The 22,581-nt window shown below is 34.1% G+C and overlaps 5 protein-coding genes across 11 annotated transcripts; 2 read left to right on the top strand and 3 right to left on the bottom strand.

The window, feature by feature from the left end:
* The first annotated feature begins 16 nt into the window (after positions 1–16).
* On the top strand, positions 17–1,690 carry LOC138188099 (uncharacterized). Of its 2 annotated transcripts, XM_069129580.1 has the most exons (5): positions 17–357; positions 434–569; positions 660–716; positions 793–945; positions 1,544–1,690. In XM_069129580.1, the coding sequence occupies exons 1-4, from the start codon at positions 17–19 to the stop codon at positions 943–945; spliced, it is 687 nt and encodes a 228-aa protein (XP_068985681.1). In that variant the 3' UTR covers positions 1,544–1,690. The 2 variants fall into 2 exon arrangements, with proteins under 2 accessions (XP_068985681.1, XP_068985680.1); XM_069129579.1 differs by lacking the exon at positions 1,544–1,690 and having other exon boundaries at positions 793–985.
* On the bottom strand, positions 1,019–3,884 carry Arp8 (Actin-related protein 8). 2 transcript variants are annotated; one of them, XM_069129527.1, is made up of 7 exons: positions 3,313–3,884; positions 3,061–3,228; positions 2,507–2,998; positions 1,940–2,431; positions 1,647–1,863; positions 1,426–1,554; positions 1,019–1,332 (listed from the first exon to the last, which is right to left on the bottom strand). In XM_069129527.1, exons 1-7 carry the CDS (start codon positions 3,340–3,342, stop codon positions 1,160–1,162), a joined length of 1,701 nt encoding a protein of 566 aa, XP_068985628.1. In that variant the 5' UTR covers positions 3,343–3,884; the 3' UTR covers positions 1,019–1,159. The 2 variants fall into 2 exon arrangements, with proteins under 2 accessions (XP_068985628.1, XP_068985629.1); XM_069129528.1 differs by lacking the exon at positions 3,313–3,884 and having other exon boundaries at positions 2,507–3,001; positions 3,061–3,197.
* Positions 3,885–4,846: 962 nt separating this feature from the next.
* Positions 4,847–7,566, bottom strand: LOC138188380 (uncharacterized). Its single transcript, XM_069130101.1, has 7 exons — positions 7,558–7,566; positions 6,956–7,072; positions 6,648–6,889; positions 6,209–6,586; positions 5,868–6,048; positions 5,513–5,728; positions 4,847–5,086 (listed from the first exon to the last, which is right to left on the bottom strand). Exons 1-7 carry the CDS (start codon positions 7,564–7,566, stop codon positions 4,847–4,849), a joined length of 1,383 nt encoding a protein of 460 aa, XP_068986202.1.
* Positions 6,751–11,023, bottom strand: l(2)34Fd (nucleolar protein 10 lethal (2) 34Fd). Of its 3 annotated transcripts, none has more exons than XM_069129518.1 (14): positions 10,740–11,023; positions 10,615–10,660; positions 10,307–10,521; positions 10,082–10,218; positions 9,779–9,991; positions 9,468–9,696; positions 8,963–9,382; positions 8,595–8,883; positions 8,290–8,527; positions 8,078–8,174; positions 7,856–7,988; positions 7,558–7,765; positions 6,964–7,072; positions 6,751–6,889 (listed from the first exon to the last, which is right to left on the bottom strand). In XM_069129518.1, exons 1-11 carry the CDS (start codon positions 10,803–10,805, stop codon positions 7,890–7,892), a joined length of 2,049 nt encoding a protein of 682 aa, XP_068985619.1. In that variant the 5' UTR covers positions 10,806–11,023; the 3' UTR covers positions 6,751–6,889; positions 6,964–7,072; positions 7,558–7,765; positions 7,856–7,889. The 3 variants fall into 3 exon arrangements, with proteins under 3 accessions (XP_068985619.1, XP_068985618.1, XP_068985620.1); XM_069129517.1 differs by having other exon boundaries at positions 6,866–6,889; positions 6,956–7,072; XM_069129519.1 differs by having other exon boundaries at positions 6,866–6,889; positions 6,956–7,072; positions 7,558–7,641.
* A 656-nt stretch (positions 11,024–11,679) lies between these two features.
* chic (profilin chickadee) lies at positions 11,680–19,249 on the top strand. 3 transcript variants are annotated; one of them, XM_069129590.1, is made up of 3 exons: positions 11,680–11,889; positions 15,138–15,419; positions 16,680–19,249. In XM_069129590.1, the coding sequence occupies exons 1-2, from the start codon at positions 11,779–11,781 to the stop codon at positions 15,405–15,407; spliced, it is 381 nt and encodes a 126-aa protein (XP_068985691.1). In that variant the 5' UTR covers positions 11,680–11,778; the 3' UTR covers positions 15,408–15,419; positions 16,680–19,249. The 3 variants fall into 3 exon arrangements, with proteins under 3 accessions (XP_068985691.1, XP_068985690.1, XP_068985689.1); XM_069129589.1 differs by having other exon boundaries at positions 15,138–15,423; XM_069129588.1 differs by having other exon boundaries at positions 11,681–11,889; positions 15,138–15,407.
* The last annotated feature ends 3,332 nt before the right edge of the window (positions 19,250–22,581 follow it).

The raw sequence follows: 22,581 nt of genomic DNA, 5'->3' as shown, positions 1-22,581 counted from the left end.
AAGAGAAGAGAAAAAAATGGAATATACGTTGCAAGATGCTTTCGAAGCTCTAAAAGAAACTCAGGTGGAGCGACAAAAAGAAATAGAAGACACGATGAATGTAATTTCGAACAATTACGAACAAGTCGCTTTGAATAAAACTTGCAATCCAGAAGATGTAAGAAAGAAGCAACACAAATTGTGTAACGGTTTATTTAGTAAAATTATTTTAGAAGAACCAAAAGATTATCCCATTCCTAAAACGTCTGATTTGCACGTTGAGGTCTTAACAGAACTCGAAAAGGAAGTTCAAAATGCTCACCAACTTTTTGAAAAAATGAAGACGCAACTTTCGGATATTAAAAACGATATATCTTAGTTCGTAAAATAATAGAGTATCACTTTGTAATTATTTTGGTTTGACATTCTATAAAATCATATATATTTGTTTCAGCTTGCAAAACAAAAGAATGGGTTTGGAGAAGATGAAAGAAGCCTACTTAGGTGCAAACGAACTGACGGCCAATACAACCTATAATACAGAACATGTTATAGCGAAACGTATGTTTCGAACTGTAAAAAGAGATTTGGTATGACAAAAAAATATAAATATATAAATTTAATATTTAACGTTTCATCTATAATGAATCTATTATAATTACATATGTGTAAATGCTTAGCATGCAGTAGTAGAAAAGTTGTTCCCAGAAAATCAGAATTTCAAAGAGTTCTTAGGGGTAAGTACAGAATATTTAAAGTCATACAAAAATTTTTATTATTCAAAAGGTAGAACAAATGGATATAAATTTTCAGGAGTTGACAACGTCGTACACAAGAGGTGGTAATGATCTGTATGTAGATGTTACACCGGAAACTCTGGATTTTGTAAACTTCCTGCTCGAAGCTGACATTATTATGTATCATAGAAATGATAAAACTAAAGTTAGATTAATGGATATGTTATAGGTATATAATATGTACTATAAATTCTATATTTTTAAAATAAGGTTTTATTTTTAATTACTTAAATTTAAGTGCTTAAAGATAGGGAGGTGATAATATTATATGGTAGATAATGATATATGTAATACATAATTGAAAAGTGGCCAAATCAAAATTTAAGTTTAATATTTTACATTAAAATTTTTTAATTTTAGAAAAATGTTTTATTCAAGCATTTTTACCACATAAATGGTGCTCTTTCTCTCAATACTCTGACACCTGTTCGTTCCCATTCTTGTCGACCAATCCATAATTCTTGAGCAGATTCTAAACAACTTAGAATTGCTGCTCCTTTCCATGCTGTCATACCAGGATCCATTTCCTTTGGTTGTGTTATGATATCCAATTGTTCTTTGCATTATATGCAAAATAGAATATATAGTATCTTTTTTATTTAAGGACAAAACGGCATAGATATATATATATATATATATATATACATACCTGCCCTATACATGTAGGGAATTTGAAGAGAAATCCGATTGTGTAGCCACATACCTATACCTTGAAATTTCATACCAGAACCAACAACAAGTACACAACTGTACATTTTTCTTTTCAGATCTTCCGTAGCTATCAAAAATCCAACAGTAATTAAAGTTTGTTATATATATTATATATATTATATATATTTCACATTTGATGAGTCAACTGAATATACATACGACAGCGATCGATACTTTGAAGTACAGCATGATCTAATCCTAATAGTTGTTGGGGACCTACTACAAAGTCACGTGGAGCATCCAGATCGCGATTCGATAAGGTCGGTGCTGAATCTACAGCATCTACGACCACTTCTTCTTCCCCTGCTACAGTTGGTGCAGTTGCTTCTTCTTGCATTTCAGATGTTTGCTCAAGATTTTCTTTCATACCTCTTCTCTAAACAGTTAGTAACGAAACTAATGTTCATACTAGAAAAATAAGCATACTCACCTCTCTATGTAAATCTACATACACTCGTTTCTCGCAGGTAATTTTCGTCGTGCGGGTCTTCCGGATCTCCCATTGACCTCTTTTGTATATGTACACTATGTGTTCCAGTAACTTTAAATAATTCAGGTTGAAATAAACTTAAAGGTGCGACTAAACACTCATCGCCTACTTGTAGAGTGTATTTCTCGGTTTGTTGCTTCGGTTTTCGAACTACAAACGTCTTTTCCTGAGATCCGCATACATTCAAATCAACGTGACAGAAATCTTTCTTTAACTGACTCAAGAGTAACGCGTCTAGCTTATTAGATGGATCGCATGTTTTGTAAGGGAAAGCGCATTTCTGAAGTAGCCAGAAGAATGTCTGAGTGATATCTCCTCCGCCATAATCCATTCGTACTCTAGTATTTCTATGAGAGATTCCATCTTCTACGCAAGAAACTGATGTTTTTTGATCTCCAACATCAACTACACATGCATATCCCAGTCCTGCACCAAATGTAGCTGCCACGTGATCCTTTGAAACGTAGTGAAATATTAATTCACCAGCAATAGAATACTCTAAGAATAAAAAAAATATATTAGTACCAACTTGTAATAAAAAACATGCTCCAAATCCAATATCACAGAGCATCAGCGTTGTTAATTCTTTTAAATATTGCCTGTTATAAATATCTGGAATTATAAGAACAGCACGATAATGTTTCAAATCTCTTAAAGGAATGTCCATTTTTTCTGTGAGAACATATTCCCAAATCGTTTTTAAATCAGCCATAACAGATCTCAAGCTACCACCAGGACCAGAATGAATGTTAAGTTCACCTCTCCTATATGGAAAGTGAATATTGAAATTATCATCTGGATTCAACGATAATACATCATCTCCAACTACAATGTCTTTATCTGTTTTTATCCATTCGACACTACATGGAGATGATATTTCTGGATTGGATCTGCGATTAAAAGCAGCTATTTGTTGGGGTGGCGTAGCATATCTTCTTCTTCCATCGGATTGCAGACAAGATTGTAATGTATGAGATACTTGTAGACGAGATTCCTCCATTGCTTGTGTCAGCTCTTTTGTCTACTAAAAACAATAAAAAATGAAACATCTTTATAAAAGTGTTATTTGTAAAAAGAACTTACTCGTGGTACAGCTGGTGGTAGTAAACTGTCTTTATATTCTAACCCTCCAGCTAAACGTTTTCTGGCAACAGCATTTAGCATTGTACAAGGATTTAAGTCAGATGCTCGTCCCATCCTAAGATACATGGATCCAGGATGAATTATAATGATCGTTTGGGCTTGAATTTGCTGAAACACATTTAAGATAATTGTACAAAAAGTTTTATATTTGAAATATTTATACTACTATGCTGTAAACACATTGCAAATTACCTCTGCACACGATTCTTGAAAAACCGGCATTATTATAACTTTCGTATCACTTTACGCTATAATAGGTTATGTGTATGTTTTGCTATTCAAATTCTTAATTTCTGAATAAGCCAGATATTAAATATAATTTTATTACTTTTAATTCCACTTATTCATCCCATATAACCACCATAGTAAGTTTGCCATGTTCAAAAATATTTACTTTTCCAATAGTAAAATTCACTTCTAATTCATCGAAAGTATTCTATAAATGCTTAAATACATAAAAACATAGCATATACATATACAACATGCATCATATAACTTGCATTCTCTTTCATACATACATATGTATGCGTACCTTACTCTTATACGTAAATCATACGAGTGTTGAAGGAAGGATAATTAAATATGAACGTCTCTTTTTTACTCTAATTTTTTATTATTAATAGCGGTTTTCTATGATGAAAAAGTAAAATTCCTTCGAATGACTATTTATAATTTTATAATTCACAACTAAACTAGTTAGGAAAATGTAGGATAAAGAAGTTATGTGTTTGTTTTTATTAGTATTAATTTTTTTATAGTATAGTGATATTGTATAAAAAGACTTCTCAGAACAAAGTTACATTATTTCAAAGGCCACATGCAACGGTAAAAATAGTTCTTCTTCATAGCCATTTTTTTTTTTTTTACGAAATTTCAAGATCATCGCCATTTTTTTTAAATAGAATTATACATGTATTTATTTTTCGATATCCTTGTAGAACGTAAAAGCGTGAAGTAGAAAAGAACGATATATATATATAATATTTAATTATATACTCAAACGACAGGTGAATGAAAAATCCAAATTTTTCGACTACTACGTAAAATTTTTTAACTTTTAAGGGCTCGAATGAAAGTTTGGAACGTAAGGAATTAATTAAGATTAGTTTTACCTAAATACTTTTCCTGGTTTTTAAGCTATAAGCAAATTTAAAGTCGTCCAATTGATGGCCAATAAAGAAATTTCTTGATCTATAAGGCGAATTCTTCAATTATTCAGGAATTAAACTAAAGTTTTAACTCTCCGAAATCATCTCTATAGGATATTATTACAAATCAAATTATTGTAAAATTACACATCTACACAAATTATTACATAGAAAATCATAAACTCATTGTAAAATTATACAATTATTGTAAATTTGCAAATTGAATTGAATAAAACAATCTTGTTTTGCAAAACATGTAAACATTACTTTGAATTAAGAGCTGTTAGTATTAATTATAAGTATAGAATGAAAAATATACAAAAAGGATATTTTGTATGATTGAATTTATCAGTAGACCACTGATTTTTATACATTTATAGGGAATTTGAAAGCATATCACTTTACAGAATGTGCATGATATGTAAAAATATATGGAATACCCAAAATAAAGTACTTGTTATAATATTTAGTAAATTAAACTATTATTATCTACCTATGACCCTTTTTTTAATTCATATTTATAAAAATATGAATTTACATAAATATCTGTAATCTATTTATCAAAGTGTAGGAAATGATTAGAAGAACTGACATTGTCCTAGTGTAAGGATCAAGATACTCCCTATGGTAAGAAATAAACAAAGGTATCTACCCGTAATTGGTACCCTAAAGAGTCGTGCATACATTTCCAAGGATGACGTGTATAAAAGTATAGTATCAAGATCTTCACCAGGTGTACTTTGATAAACAAATGGTCGAATGCGCACTTCGTGTCCGATGCTTTGAATCATAGAACAAGCAGTTGTTAAGCGTGCTGCCTGTGAAAAATAATAGAGTATCAGTTAAAACTTTTTTTTCTATACTTTGAACTTTAAAATATTTGAAATGCATAATTATCAAATGTCAAACTATTCATTCTGATTCTATTTCACATAAGAGTACATAGGAAAAATATAATGTGAAAAATAATTTTTATCAATTTTCTTACTTTTAGGCCATTCGATGGTGAGAAGAAGTATATTAATATCTGATAATTAAAAAAAGAGAATCTGACAAATTCAAAGACATAATATATGACAATAAGTCTTTTAAAGATAAGTGACAAATTTATAATGTTGTTTCGTAAGAAACAATATGGAACTGATTGACAATGTATTGAATTTTAAAAGTACTCTTCTATAAATAACAAAAAAAGGAATTCATTATCTTTTCTGCCTGTGATCCTTATATAGAAACAAATATACCTGGATGAAAGGGACTATTGATATTAGAATCCAAAGAACTACATTTGTTATTTCAATCCACGTGACAGAATTAGTTTGCATGTCGCTGTTATCATATCGGAGTAACCAAATTGTACCTGCGGCTGCCCATGATAAATTTACAATTGTGTAAATGCATACAGCTGGCCCTAAATCGTTATTGAAATATTTCAATAACTTTTTAAATTCGCTAATCTCCTGTAATATAAGAAATAACAAAAATAATACTGGTTTTTCCATCCTATTTCTTTTTTCTCTCTAATTGTTATTTTTTATTTTTTATCTACTAATTGATCTGAATTAAAGGAAACAATTATATAGAAATCAAATTACAAACCCTCATCCAATCAATAGGAGCTAAAGTATGATGAAGTAGTTTTCCACGAAGAAAATACAGATGCGCCAGTAAAAGTTGCCCTTGCAAGCAGTAACTGGTTATAATTGTTCCTTGAACCATATCATGCCATAATGTGCATACGATTAAAAGTACTTTCATTGTTATTTTTAGTTGATATGGACTGTGCAAACAATAAACTTGGAAGAAGTACAGAATAAAACAATGCTAACAGTATGAATAGAATATTCAAGAATATATTGAATTAAATATGCTTCAATGGGAAAAAATGTATAACTTTAATCATCATTTAAATGATACTAATATTACATTAGGCAACTTACCTGTGTTCTAACCATTGAAATATAATGCTTCCTCGAGCCATTAACACATTTACTGTAATTAATGCCATAATTATCCATACAAGACTCAATGCTATGAAAAACCACAATATCCGTACAAGTCTCCTTTGATTCCCACGATTTACAGAATTAGAAGATAGAAGAAATGCTCGTTCCATTAAATTTTGTAACTGTTCGTTTTCTTTAATTCGGAACAGATATACTGTATATATGTATGCAACTAAATGTAAAATACTGGGAACCAGATAACTAAATATGACATTTCCAAAACAAGTAATTTCTTCTGAATCTTCCTTATTCAAATTGGATGCAAATTGAAATTTCAAAGGCATTGTTTTATAACAAAAACCCCTATCTCTTCTAGAAAACCAATTACATTTAATAATAGTTATATTAAAAGTATTATATTAGATGTTATTACCTAAAACATGCCATGTATTGTAGTATATATCCAATGCACATAAATATTGCAACTTGACAAGTATGAAGATTTGCAAAAATACAATAACAAGTGCATCGTTGTGAATCATCATTGCTTATTGGCTTTAAGCCCATTACTCCTAATAATCTCAAATATGGTCTTAATATTTTATGTTTGCAATAATGAAGTACCGCTGATGTATTCAGCATTTCAAAGTCTGGCATTTCTGTGATTTCACCAATCTATCGTAAAATAAAAAGAACATATAACTTACATGTACTAAAAGGGAAAATGCTAAATAGTCTTACTTCTGTACTTTGCATGTGCAAGTTTGACAATCCAGATGGTGTACATTCCTGAATTGTTCCTTCATGATTTTGCTGTGGAGGATCTTTCCCATTCTTTGATTCGTTATTCGAGTTTACCTATAAACAATGATAATTAGAATGTAATTAAAACACACACTTTTATTATCAATTTATTATTAACAATTACACTTATTAATTCTATAATATAAGATGGAAAGAATCTGTAATTTGTTCTTTTTAATGATAATTACGTTATAGATAAAATAAATTTTGTAATCCATCAAAAATAGAAAGTAAGAAGTAAATGTGAAATATTAAATTATAGATCTAGATTAAATTATAGATCTATAGATAGTGATTTGAATGTAAACATACTAGATCTTCAAAATCAAAATAAACAGTAATTAGCTCTATATAAAAAAATAATTACCTTATGTTTCTATCCAAACAAGTATGTTAAGTGTTAATTTCTAAAATTCAAATTCGGCAATAGTCCACGATAAAATCGCGATATTATATATTATATGATAAATATATTTCATAATAAATAGTATATAATTAGTAAAAATAAAAAATTATGGGAAATATAATGTAAAACTTACTAATGTCATTTTTCTCGACAAACGGGCACAGTGCTTTTGAACTTGAAAAGAAAACATTTGTATCGATACTCCGCGTGATTCACCCTAGCGTATAAAATTTATTATATCACTATTTTGAGATGACACTTCACCTCTGTCAAGATATCCATATATACATCGCGTCGAAATAAATTATTTTATTCGTTGTATGGACAACTTCTAGTATGGACTGATAGAGCAAAGGAATCCGAAAAGATATATGTTTTAGAACAAAATAATAGATTATGTAAAAATATTTTTTATTCTAGAAAAGAATTACCTAACATTTAACAAATTAAATACAATGATAGATATTAATATTTTCTTTTAGATAAATTTCCTGCTGGTCTTAGTAGATGTTTATATTCCTTTTCATGTCTCTTCACCAGTAATTTTCTTCGCTTTGTCTGTTTCTGTAAATAAATATACATATATGGATATAAGAATATACATGTTATATACATTGTATATGTTAGGTATAACGTTTATAACATATATGTACCTTCTCAATAGAGAAAGTCATTTCCCTGTTACCACGTGAACTAGAAATTTTAAGACCCTCATTTTCATTTCTTCTCAATCTCTCTCCTAAAGTAGCTCTAAAACAATTAATCAAAATGATGGTAACAATAAAAAAAGATACCAAAATAAATTCGTAGAAGTAGATTTATGTGTTGATATTTCTCAACTCTCTATATATATAACAATACGCACTTGCTTTGTTTCTTTGCTACCGGTTTTGCATCTTTAAACTCGACATCCTCTTTGATTTCATAGAATTGAGGTTCATTCTGAATACGTTCGTTATTATCTGTCACACTTTCATCATTCTCTTGCATTTGTCTTTCGTTCTTTTTTATCAACCGGTATTGATTTTTCATTTCTTTAACCCATTGTTTCTCATCTTCTGAACTACTATCATCATGAATAAAGCTTTCATCTGAACTATTAGCTGAAAGTATAAGTCTCATTATTAAGTTAATTCAACATATATATATATACACAAATATTTGTACAACCATGATGTTCATCTCCCATTGGATCAATTTCCATTTCTTCTTCCATTTCTTTTTCAACCTTGGCTTTTAACTTCTTTGCTTTACTCTTACTAAGTTGTGAGATAACGGGATTTAACAACGTATACTCTGCCGAATTTTTGTCCACTTGAAAATCTGGATTAGTAAACAGCTGTTTGAAACGTTCATCTGTTAGAAGATTGGAAGAAACATTTTTCTTTTTCTTCGCATTTGTTTCGTCATCCATTAACTTCAATGCAAGTTCTTTATTTACACTCGGCATTTTTTGAATCTACAAATACATATAAATATAGATGAAAAATGTATGATATTTCGTAGATAACGTTATAGAGTAATAAAATATTTAATACCTGTACTCTACTACCGCGAGTTTCTTCCACTTTTTGCTGAATTTTCTTTTTCTTATATTGTTCAAATTCAAATGGTTTCATTACATCTCTTGCTTTCTTATACAATCGAATATCCATAAAGTAGCCATGCATATAAGCTCTAAGAAGATTAGTGCCTTTCAAGTGCGAAAGGCTTAATTCTTCTAACTCTTTTTCAGTTACAAATTTATAATCATCATAAATGATATCATAATTTAATTCTTCTAGTTCTTCAGTCAGATTATCCAGAAAACTACACCAATGGGGAGCTGGGCCAAGGGAAGGAATGTAAAACGTTTGCATTTTCGTATTTTCATTGGCAATTAAAAGCATTCCAGTGTTTGGTATAACACACATATCATTAAAATCGTGCTGGGCTTCTATGGATGTGTACAATTTACCCTGTAAAACGTTTTTTCAAAGTATTCAAAGATGTTTGCGACTATTATTCATCTTTCTCATCCACCGAATCATAAATTTTACTCACATTATTTTTTTCCCATATTTTCACAATAGAACTATCCATAGAATAAACCATATCCATTGTTTGATGGAATTCAATATTTTTAATAGGCAACCCATACATGTGATCTTTGACCAAAAATGGCTTACTGGAACGAATATCATACAATAATATTTGCCCAGTCAATGTACCTACTCCAAGTGTTAAACCTCCTTGATATCTTAAACTAGTAACCGCAGGAACTTTTTCTAATCTAAATAATAATAAAGTAAATGCCATAAGTGAAAATATCAAGAACTTTTGCCAGTAGATTGCATTACAGTATACTATCATACTTATTATCTTCTCCAACACAGTGTAAAGCACAGTCCAAACTACCAACTTTATTTCTAACTCGAGGGTCCCACACTTCTACTTTTCCCTCTTCTGTTCCAACAGTAAGAAGATGATGTACAGGATTTATTTCACATTTATTTATGGATGGTGCCTCTGTCAAGAAAGACTGCAAAAATTGTCCTCTTTCAAGATTTATTCTGTAAATCTCGCTACTGTAAAATAATGCAAGCTAATGAAAGTAAATTTTGACTATTTAAGATCTTAAATAAAGATTACAGTGTTGAGAAGAATATGCACCAGACCTATCTCCCACGACAAAAAGATCACAAGATGGATAATGATATTTTATATCCCTTCCAAAACGAGGTACTCTGATTACATAATATTTTCCATAAGCAACATGGAACTCTATGCCTCTGTCATAGCGTAGAAATACCAGCTGAAAGGTAAAGAATAAAATGATAAATTCAATTACCGGATAATTAATACATGGATAATACATTAATAATATAAATACATTTACATACTTTGCTATAATCATCTGATAATATGTCAAAAGCAGCAACTTCAGAGTCAAAACATCTTTCAAATTTCAAAGATAGATTCTTTACATCAAAGCATTTTACACGTGGCTTATATATACCTGTCGCTAATATATATTGTCCATCATTTGATATTTTGATTGAAGTACTAACACCAGGCATATCAAAATCTTGTATAAGTTCGATTCGACGCCGAATATCTATCAAAATGATATTGTGATTTACATAGAATATTTATATTCAGTTATATATCACTATATAACAGGTAATAGGTTTATGTAAAGTTCACTTACCAACATTTTTCTTCAATAAGCTACGTCTTTTACGTTCCGTTAACCACTGACGTAAATTAAATGATGAAAAATTAGTACTATTAAAATGTACAGAACGATATTTGATATAACAAATAAATATTTACCTCTGGAAGAGACTTCCCAGCGCTTAGATTATATATCTTCACATCATTCGGACAAGATACTTGCATTTTGGAAAGACAGATATATATGACAATATTAAAATATATCAAATTTGTAATTCATATTGTTCATAATTAATTAAAAACCAAAACCTCAGAACACGTGCCGAAACTCTCTTATAAATTCAAGAGATCATAAATTCATGTATGTATAACGTTTACATAAATACTTAGCACGTAAGTTAGTTATATGTATGTATATACTTTAAACAGAGAGGTCGCCACGATATCTTTGTTATGTATAAGTGTGAAAACTATTAAAGCGAATACCAATTAACGAACTTGCAATTAAAAAGCACTTCCATTGCTATTTTGTTGATAAAAAAAAAATTATTTAAAAGTATGTAAGATTAGAGTTTGAAAAGTCGATAGGATACAATAATATGTATGAATATAGTATGGTACATTCGAGTAAAAAACGAAAATTTTTCTTTTAAATGATGAAAGTACCAGAAATGATGAAACAAAAATGTATAATTTAATCCTCAAATGGTATTGTTGGATTATATATTACAATAATTTACGCCAGATTACTGAAATTTAGGGTATTTCATGTTATTTTCTATTGGGCATTCTCCGCGACAAAGATTAGTAATAAAATGAAATTAAATGAAAAGTTTTAAAATTAAATAACGATGAGCTAATGCACGAGGAAAATTAAAGCGATGAAAGAATATAATTTCGCGAATATCGAGGATTTGAATATATCGATTGGTGAATCTATAGGTTGGCAGAACTGTTCGGTTTCGGTAGTCAATTACCGGCCGGTTATCAAGAGTGGGGAGAACACGATCATCGGGCGAGGAGAGTTTGGTGGGGTCGAGAGGGGTCGCTGCTAACCACGAAGAGAGGAGAGGAGGGGCGAGAGAGAAGTGTGGCCGGCGTTGAGCGCATATAGGTAGTCGTGAGAAGAGTCAGTCAGTGACGGGTTGTGTCTTTAGTGGCGTGGTGAACGATTGAGTCGAGCCGCTTGTGTTAAAAAATGAGCTGGCAGGATTACGTTGACAAGCAGCTGCTCGCGTCTAGGTGTGTTACCAAAGCTGCAATCGCGGGACACGATGGCAACCTTTGGGCAAAGTCTGAAGGCTTCGAAGTGAGTATGTCGTTCGACTAACGCCTCGGAAGCTTATTATTAGCTAGCCGACAAGAGGGAAAGTACGCACTGAATATACTTCAAAGAAATTTAAACGTATCATATCAGTAACTTGCACTTCGTATTTTTCATCTTTTCTCCCTTCTCCTTAGTTATCGTTCACCTCAGTCGATCCAGTATCGAATATTTTTCTCAGTTTCTTTATATCGGGCTAGAGTGCTATATATTAGTGATTAGCACGTAATGTATGTATTTACTGTTGATAGAGTTTTATTGATTGACTATATATTACTAATAAGTTTCTTGTTTAATACGTTCCAGTAGAATCTTAATGAATTTCGCGAAATAACATGATCAGTGTAGAGAGGGTTTTTGTCGTGAAAAAGATATTGCCACGTAATCATCGGCATATTTTGTTTTTCCAAAGCGAGGAAATAGGAATCCTTGGGTGTGTAATAAATGGGAAAAATCGTTGAAGTTCCGCGTGTTGACCCGGCATGGTTATCCCCTCGTGTTACCGACGCCGGTTAGATCGAGTAATATTCGAGATTAAGTTGTCGGATATAGTTGAAACTCGTTACCGTTCAATCAACAATAATTGAGATTTTCGTTTTTGTCGGAAATTTTCCCAAGGTATTTCGTCCACCGCCCAAATATGTCTGCAGCAGAGGACCGGTCGTCGTAGATACATCGCATAAATTCTCGAATCGATGGGAAAAACTAACCATTGTATAAGCAAATGAATTTATCTCCGGCTAGATTTCGAAAGAAAATTTGTTTCGTGCGGCTATAAAGGTGGTCTAACAGGGTAGGGTGTGGCAATTTTCACCAGAGAAAATTTTGTCTGGTCGAACTTGAATGGTTTTCGACTAAGTTTAACATGGCTGCCTGCCGGGCACGTTGCCGCTGCCACCCATGGAAATGGTGGCTCCTATTGTCGGTAGTGGCTTCTATTCCTTATCGAAGCTGTTCCATTTTCAACATTTCTCGTCACTTACGTTGGTATTCGCCCCGAAGCGAACGAAAATTTTAACGTTGATGGCATTCGTTACGAAGATGACTCATTTCTTCGGAAGCTATCCTCTGTTATCGAAAGACGTACGCAGTGACGCCTACGTGCATGTTCGATTTCGATGTATCTATCTCTTTTGTGCTTTTTCTGTCTCTTTCTGTCTTTTCAATACCCGGCCGAAATGACTGAGAAACGCAAAGAGTTTACATGAAATAAAGATTTTGTTTTGTATATGTGAGATTTGGATATTCGAGCAGTTCGAATTTTCGAGAATTGTTACTTGGAGATTTGTTATATTCGAGTAATAGAGTTTTTTTGTTATATACTTCCCTTTCTTTATTTTCACCAATGTACCAAGTAAAATTGTTTAATGTTACAAAAAACGATCGGAGACAGTTCTAGAAAAGTTGAGGTCGATCGACGCGCCATCTGCATTGCATTTAAAAAGCTCCTGTGAATCGTGTCGGTAAATTCTAAGGACCTCGAATTAGCGTGTGCGATAGTAAAATGAAACGATGGGGGGTTAAAAATGTTGAGAAAGTTGGAACAAAGAGGTTGTCTCGCTTCGACAAGGGAGGAGGCCTCCCCCTCCCATGTAAATTTTACTAGATATTCTTTGCGTATACGTATACAACCATAGAATCTTTTTTCTAAGGATACTAAGGTCTTCCTCTTGTTATTTTCGTCAATTAATTGACAAGACATTTAATTTTTTTTCATAATTTTACTTTTCACTTGCAAGCATAATCTCGAGTTCTGGGAAATATATCGAAGTATTTTTGGGATATGCATGATTTGGAAACAGTAAAATTACGTCTTAGTTTCTGAGAAAGAAAGGCAATGCAAAAGCGTAGCGTGTTTGGTTACAAGGTAAAGCAGTTCTTTCTTGGATTCGAAGAAAGGCTTTACGCGAAGAAAGACGGCGAAACGTATAGATAAAGGTCGCCAGCTGCACCGTGGCCTCGCGCGCGCACACACACTTTCCGGCTACGAATGCCAAAATGGCGATGCCGGCCGGGCAGCAACCTTCCACAGTGTCGTACCTGGAGTCTCAAAATGGGCGTTTTGGCGCCTGACCAAAATTTTTCGTAGAATCTTGCTTTTCCATTCTGTCACTACGCTTCATCTTTTCATGCTTTGCAATCTACTTTACCCTCGGAGCACCTACCAGAATTTTGTTAAATTTTTCCACAAGTATATTTCGAGAGATTCGGAGTGGAGTAGATAATAGCTCGAATGCGAAAGTTAAAACAAAATAATTTGAATTATATCTATGAGGTAAAATGAGGTTAGATTGCTATGAATAATGACATTTTATACAAACTAACAAATTATCATGGAATTCTAGATAACAGTGATACTTTGAATTTAAATCCAAAACTACCGTTTCGAGTTATTTTTAAACACGAAAATGTCACGAGGTCGACGTGCGGCCACAGTTGCGCGCGAATCCTTTCTCGCGGTAATTATACTTTGTGGAAATTACGATAGGTTTTGGCGCAAGGTAGGATTACGAACGTTGCCCAATTTAATGTAAGATAATTTCAGACGACCTTGACGTTCGATAAACGTATCCGATTACGATTGTTAAATGCGTCTCCCCTTATTGTTCTGTTATCCGTTAGTGGTACTTTATTAAATATCCTATAATTATTCACACACAGACATATACGCACACGTGCGCGCGCATAGCGCTCATCTGTTTGCCATATAAATACCAGAAAAATATTTTTAATTCTAAATCTTGACCGCGTTGAAAAAATGAAAAAATAGTTAAGAATTATGAGGTTAATGGTTTAACATTTGTATGATGATCATCGTGCATCAGAAAAGCGTATCACGCGGTGCAATTTTTCTGTAACAAGGTGAGTCGTTATCAAAAATGATTATAGATAGAGATATGTTTTCTATGTATCTATATCTGATACAAGTGGTATCGCAAGAACACCGATTAATCTATTTTGTCATGTTTGCTAAACTTCACTTTTATATCTGATATACACAAAAGCATTGATATGACTTTAATGGATAACAGGAACGACAAAACTATGTAAAATCGAATTCTATCAATTTCTATTTATATAAGTCGTATTTACATTGCATTGTACAGGGGATTTATGTTATATTATGTATAGGGGAGACACAAAATAAAGAACTGTACTTATGCACTGTCTATCATTTAAATATGGATTTGAATTGACTTTTGTACGAAGATGAAAATAATTTCTGTGCATAGGTAAGTAAAGAAGAGTTGACAAAATTGGTCCAGGGATTCGACGAGCAGGATATTCTGACGTCGTCGGGTGTTACCTTGGCCGGCAACAGGTACATTTACCTGTCAGGTACGGATCGAGTGATAAGGGCAAAGCTTGGCAAAGTCGGCGTCCACTGCATGAAGACGACGCAAGCGGTAGTTGTTTCTCTTTACGAAGACCCTATACAGCCACAGCAGGCCGCATCGGTCGTTGAAAAACTCGGGGACTACCTTGTGTCCTGCGGCTATTAGGTTGGTATATACGTACGTATGTATCATTCGAGTATATGTATCCTTAGGCTTCGAATATAGTAGGGCAGCGAGAAGCGAGGATAACGGCGAGTAGCGATGGATTCTGAAACAATTCGAATTGAAATTCAAGTCTGAATCAAAACTTTCAAAAGTTTTAACCTTCGAATCCTGTTTGAACTGGTTCGAATTTGTCGCCACGTACATATACAATACAGATAGGAACTCTTCCAGATCACATCACTAATCACCACTATCCTCGCTCCTCGTCACTTCGCTATAATCTCATATTTGGTACTCAACATTAAACCTTTGTCACGTCTCTGTGCGGTAGTCACCATGATATAGGTTATGTCGAGGTGATAGATTAAAACATCGAGTAGCAGCACCGATTGTTGACACGCAGAATCATAAGCAGCGTTTCCACACTTTTTGGTAGGGAGAATTGAAGCAAAGCTAACGGTATGCCTTTTGTGCGACCCTGATTACTTTATGTTTCGGGACCTTATCTTGTTAGGTATAGGTTAGTTCGCTCGAACGCGTTGACGGTCGATTACTGACCAATTTCGTAATCTCTTTGTATCGTGATGGTTACTGTACGTGTATATTTTCAATGCATGAACCACACGCTACATAGTCTTGAAAAAATTTCCAGCCGAACGAGACGAACGGTGAAATTCAAAGATATTCGTTACGCGCGTACGAAATGACACATGCATAAGTGAGTCACTCTCGCATAATTTCAGTCGACCGCTTTGGCTCGATGTATCAGTTTGCCACGATGACTAATCACGGATTTGCGCGCGTCCCTCGTGCTCAGATCGTACGCGCACACTGAGAAGCACTGACAAATACGTACTTCTTTTCTACCAGCGAAAGAACAGAGAACGCGTGTTCTTTGTTTGAGAGCTATGAACTAGATAGAGAACATAGAATAGAAATTAATCATATGTAAAACATTACATTTACTATTGAATTTTTCTTTAAAAAAAAAAAGGGAAAGACGCTATACATAATTATATAGAGGATGGGACATAAAATGTGACAAATAGGTTTTTTTTTTACAAAACTGACTTTCTCATTTAAAAAAAATAGATTGGCATTAATATTTTATCGCTTGAAAAATTTATATGGCATCGAAAAAACGAAAATAAGTAGATTTTATTTTCCACTTTCCTCTCCCACTCTTTCTCTTTTCCTTCACACTAACTAATTAATTGTGTTCGTACAACAAAATTAACAGCGGGATGTTTTCCACTCTTCTTTTTGTTTCAGTAACCTCTGGGACCCAACATAAATATCTAATATTAATATTAAACGATACGATCGATTATTTTAATGAACAGCGAATGGAATGCGTCATGCCGCACGAGTCGCGCCGGAACTGCCGCAAGCTTGCCGCGCGACATTCGATGAAGAGCAACAACTACATCAGCAACAACACCAGCAACACAGCTATCATATTCCAGTCGTCGTTCTCTCCTCTTCGATTCGGCCGATCGACGTTCGGGGAACGGACGCACGCGCTCACGTGTGCGTAATAACTTCCGAAAAAAGCTCCTAAGCATTTACTTGGAAAATGATCGCGCAAATTGTAATCGATGAAGGGCGGTCTTTTCATTGTTTTCGTTTCATCGTAGCACCCATGTTTCGAATTTTTATGTCCGTTTGTGTATTCACGACCGAGATAATGTCAGTACTATAACGACAGGAATTCCGAAAGCTTCGATGAAGACAAAGGAAAAAAACGCTTTTTTACAATTGAATAATAAAACGAAAAATTATGAACCGCAAGTACCATGCAGTTTTACATTTATACGCACCATAACAACAGATAAGTATTTACCTCAGAAGTGATAATGATATATACAGTGAGCCGGGATGAATTAAACGAGGGGAAAAAGAAGAAACATCTTTTATTTGCGAACGATCGTATTATGTCGATTCGTTGACGGAGAGACAAAAATACACGAGACGCATGCATTAAGTATAAGAAATAATGATAATAAATAATAGTAAACTATTGCGTGTTAGGTTTACAGTCTTTTTTGTAGAGAATGAAAGGATGTTAGAGACGGTGAAAGAGAGAGAGAGAAAGAGAGAGAGTGCGAGCGTTAGAGAAAGTTTGATGGAATAAAAGAAGAGGTGATGATGGAGAAATGGGCGTGAAAGAGGAAGCGAATGATCGAGAGGTAACTAACGAATTAGAAAGAGAGGGAGTGAGCGTGTGCGTGAGAATAATAAGGGAAAAGGGGGAGGTAGAATGTGAATGAAAAAATTAATTTCAAGGATTGAAGAATCGCGAAGAGGAAACAAGGGAAGCGGTGTCTGGAAATGTGTAAGAGAGCGCAATAGAGGTATAACACCGATGATAGATACGGAACAAGATGATAAAAGAGGCAAAAGCGAAGCGAAGCTACAGTCGATGAGACAGTTGACAGCAATGGAGGCGGTGAGAGGACGGTGCGGACGATGCAGGCAAACGTGCGGTAGGGGGTGAAAAGGCGTGGATTGATTGTAATCCTGGCTGGCCTCTCCCTCCCCCATCCAGATCGATACAACCCTTTTAACTATTTACTCTCTTTAATATTGCTATGTGTAAGAAGAATAAAACAAATCGGGGGATGTGTCACTTATCGATAAGAGGAAGAAATACAGAGAAAGAGAGAGAGAGGGAGAGAGAGAGAGAGAGAGAAAGAGAGAAAGAAAGAGAGAGAGAGAGAAAGCGAGGGACAGGGGTGAGAACTGGAACGAGAAAAAGAGTCGCAAGATGTACACCAAGATAATATAAATATATAAATATGACATTTTCAAGCGCGCGTGGCATGCATACAAAACACGAACACGATTGCGAAAGTTGAAAGGTAGAACTATACACGGAACAAGAATACACATATAATTCGATTTTCTATAATTTTTATATCTTCATTTATTCATTTACATCTTAGTTTTAGTTTCTTCTTTTATATAATCAGTATTCCCTATCTAATGCAACTGATTATAATCGAAGATAGTCTCTTACGTTCGATACGTGAGTCTAATAAAAAATCAAATCTATGAAAATAAAAATTCGGATTTATATAAAAACATATTCGGAAGAGCAACGTAGTTCTCCTTGGCCGTGTAAACGTTTTTCATTCGACTTGCGCAGTCTTCTATAAGTTATACCAAGAAGAACACCCCCGCAGTCGTATACAGACGCGCATGTACACACACACACACGCACACACACACACATCTAATACACGATACCGCTATCATTTATTATTACTGTAATATTACTGCTACTATTATTATTATAACTGGTTGCTTGTCGATTCGGCTGGTGTCAAGCAGCAACCCAAACTACTATGTAACGATTTTTATTGATAACAAAATAAGGAATAAACATTGAAGTAATAATTGTAATAAAAAGGTAACTCCCAGGCGTCGTTGAAATATTCGCATCCGCCTCATGCTTTTAGCTTTTCCTTTTTTGTTTGGAAAAGGATATATATATATATACACATATATATAATATATATTTTGAGATCCTTACGTTTTATGGAAAAAAAATCGTTCTCGTTATATCGAGACCAACAATGCGACGATTATATACATACGTACTACATTTTTCGTGTTCTATCGAAACTGGATCGAACTCAACGGCCGATAAAACCACTTTCGACTTTTTGAAAAAATAATATGTACACCGGAAGATGGTCGACGTTTATGGTTCAAGAAAGGCAGAAATAGAAAGCAAAAGCGGGTGGGATAGGGGGATGAGTGAGGGTGTTGCGTGCGCGTCGAGCACGCGCGCGCTGGGATGCCTGTGCGCATGAGAGCGAGAGAGAGAGAGAGAGAAAGAAAGAGAGGGCTACATTTGGTTGGTTAAAATTAGGTATATAACTTTGTAAAGCCGATATACTTGCTCTTAAGATTTTTTTGCAAATGTCGACAAGAAGAATCTTCAGAATCGTGACACACGAATAATGTTTAAGGAAACAATAAATTTGTATAAAGCGGTGTAATGAAACATCTTTTGTTTTCATTCATTCGAATAACGTTCAAAATAGAGAAATTATCGTAGAATTCTATGCCTCACAACTGCATATCTCGCGGTGATAAATAAACGATAAAAACCGCGTCCTTCCGCGACCATGAATAAGATTAAATCACGCGTATGTAACTTCCGGTTCTCGGTTTCTGGACGCGTTTATTCTCTTTTCAAAATGATATTATTTAACATACATTATTGGGAAATTACACTTACCTGTACGTGGAATAGAGGTTTCTCATGTAGTGCATATATACAGCGTGTTTCATTGTTTCCCGATTTTTTAAAGGAGTTGGGTGAAGAGCTAAAGTGAAAGGGAAGAGGTTCCTGTAAATCAAGCGTGAAAAACAAATCGTTTATTCGAATAAACGGCATCAAAGCCACCAAGCATACAAGAGAGTAAATGTTATTTTTACTTTCGAACTCGATACTCGATAGTATCGATACTCGATTTCGATACTCGATAGTACTAAAATTTTGTTTATTTTTTTGTTTAATAAAATTAATTTCCTGCAAATACGCAGTTCTTCGATCGTATTTTGTTGATTTTATTTAAAAAAAAAAAAAAAGAAAGAAAGGAGGAAACAAATGGCTATGTACCGAAGAAAATATCTATTTTGGTGTTCTAACTCTTTCTAAGCCTTTGATGTTGTTTATCTTACTAAACGTTCTTATCTCAAAAAAATCGGAGACTGGGATAACCTGCATATCATCGTATACGTGTACATGCATATGTGTGTGTGTATATATATATAATATCGGTTCATCTTAATTTATAAACCGTTATTTAATTTATTGGTAGATTAGAAGATTAAATAAAACTTTTTACAAAATTATCAAGAAAATTTACATAAAAATCGCTCTCGCTTACTCGCATTGATTTTGTTTCGTCTTAAAAAACATTACTTCTAATTACAGCGACCAGGATCGCCACACTTTTATATTTTCTATCAATCAACGCTTTATAGCCTACTATTTTTAGATCGTTCTCGCGAAATTTATTCGATTCGCATCTCAGAGTAAATAATTGGATGATTCTCCAAATCTCTTTCTGTCATAAATAACGACTAGAGAGATCAGAATGAGAGGCGCAAGCCTTTTGCGGTGGAGAGAACAATTATATAGATATATCTATATCTATATATATATATATATATATATATATATATATATATATATAAATATATATAATATATATATATATATATAAGATACAAACGAACGGATGGTCTCGGATAAATGTTACGTATATACGGAATTCGAAGGAAAGACTTGGATCGTAATTTACGAAATGTCGTCGATATTAGTACCGAGGCGTCGAGCGCTTGATTTCGTCGAATGACTTTCCTAATCGTGCATTCGTAATCTTGCGTTCGTGCATTTGCGCTACTCATTTATTGCCATATCGTCTTTTTTATTCTTTTCTTTTTTTAGTACCTTTAATCCTTGTTCTTCCAACGATGAAACGATAAAGCTATCGAATTTGTACTAAAATGTTCTCCTCGTTTGCGTTAGTCCTTTCACAGACTTTGTCCATCTACTCTGTGTAATCTACAAATCGTTAAAACTACGCGAAGCATACACATTTTATTTACCCGAGTTTGTTTCCGCTTTTGACCCGTTTTTTTTCCAACTTGTACACGCTCGTTTTCATTCAGGGAGACAAAGACTAGAAGAAACGATGCGCCCAACGAACCGGTCTTAACATCGTGGCTAGTTAAACAACAGTGGATTTGATAATGGCGTACACGAATATCGTATCGTATTACATGCCCGGCAACTTCGGTAACTTGGCTTTAGCGTGCACAGTGTGCGTCTCTTATACTATCGGTGATGTATTGGAGTTTCTCGAATACAATCATGTTCAGAACACATGTGAAAAACGTTAATACGGGTGACAACGTTTCGATACTTAGCTTTCGAAATGTCTCACCTGTTACCGGAATTAAAATGTTCAAGATCTGTATTACACAAGTATCGTGCACATTTTTCCTTCGTACTTAACGCATATTTAACACGAGAAACACGAATGAGTCCCTCGACTCGTTTCGAAACATTCGAAATTTTTTCCGAAGAAATCCATCTTTCCCCTTGTTCTTCGTTCTATCTGTTCTTGGCTATTTGTCAAGAAAGTTTAGGCATTTCGGTGCTTCTCTTCTTTCCAAATGGGGTCTCCACGGCTAGCGGTGATTATTTCACGATACTACCCGTTCGAGGGAAACAACGGTTGTTTTGTTGAAATCGCAGATAAGAGGGAGAAAGGGAGAGAACAGGGGCAGGGGCAGAAGCAAACAAGAAGAAGAAGAAGACGAAAAAGAAGAAAATGATGGAAGATGACGAAGAGAACAGAAGACACGGTTGAAAAAAGTGATTGAACACGTACACGCGTGTACGTGAAATGAGATATAGCATACCGCGCAACGCTGGGACGAAGATTGCTTTACAAACGTTCGTTTAAATGGCATTAAGTTTAAGTAGCATTAACCTTTATTAGATTACCTTTTAAGTTATCTTATTAGATAGGTGTGCATGCATGTCAACGAATGTGCGACAAAGCGGCCAGCGTGCCCTCGGGTTTTGTAACTGTAGTACTTAGTAACAGTAGCAACGGTAACAGCAATAGCAGCAACAGCAGCGGTAGCAACAACTAGCACGCGGCCGATGCGTATCTCGAATGCCCATCGTTCTCACAGTCCTAGCTCGATCTTTTCACGGCGAAAAAATCGCGGAACAGTTGCTCTCTTCTTGCGTTCCTTTGTCACGTATCCTTATGATTCGCGATCGTTATTTACAAGTGCCACTATACATAGAATGTGTAATAAAACCGCGTTAAAATAAATAAATATATCACGCAGGGAGAAAAAAGCAGTATCATAACCTATGTTGCGGCTTTTCTTTCTTTCTTTCGTTTTCTTCTGTCTTATTTCTTCTTTCCTCTTCCTTGAAATTCCAGCGTCCTTTTAAGTCACGTGCTCGTGTTATCGCCCTCGTAATCGTTCCAACGACTTCCGCTGTATTCGATATATCGAACAAGCCGCGAACGATACGATTATTTAAAATACGTTTTAAATAACCTGCAAAGTGAAATGACGCGCAAACATGTTTCCACGATGAACACGATTCATAGGGAAATTCTGTTTC

The sequence above is a fragment of the Bombus flavifrons genome, chromosome 16, assembly GCF_040668555.2.
Source record: "Bombus flavifrons isolate JBK064 chromosome 16, iyBomFlav1_principal, whole genome shotgun sequence".
NCBI classification, from domain to species: Eukaryota; Metazoa; Arthropoda; class Insecta; order Hymenoptera; family Apidae; genus Bombus; species Bombus flavifrons.
Note: the sequence above shows the minus strand (reverse complement) of the source record. Positions and strands in the feature narration are given on the sequence as shown.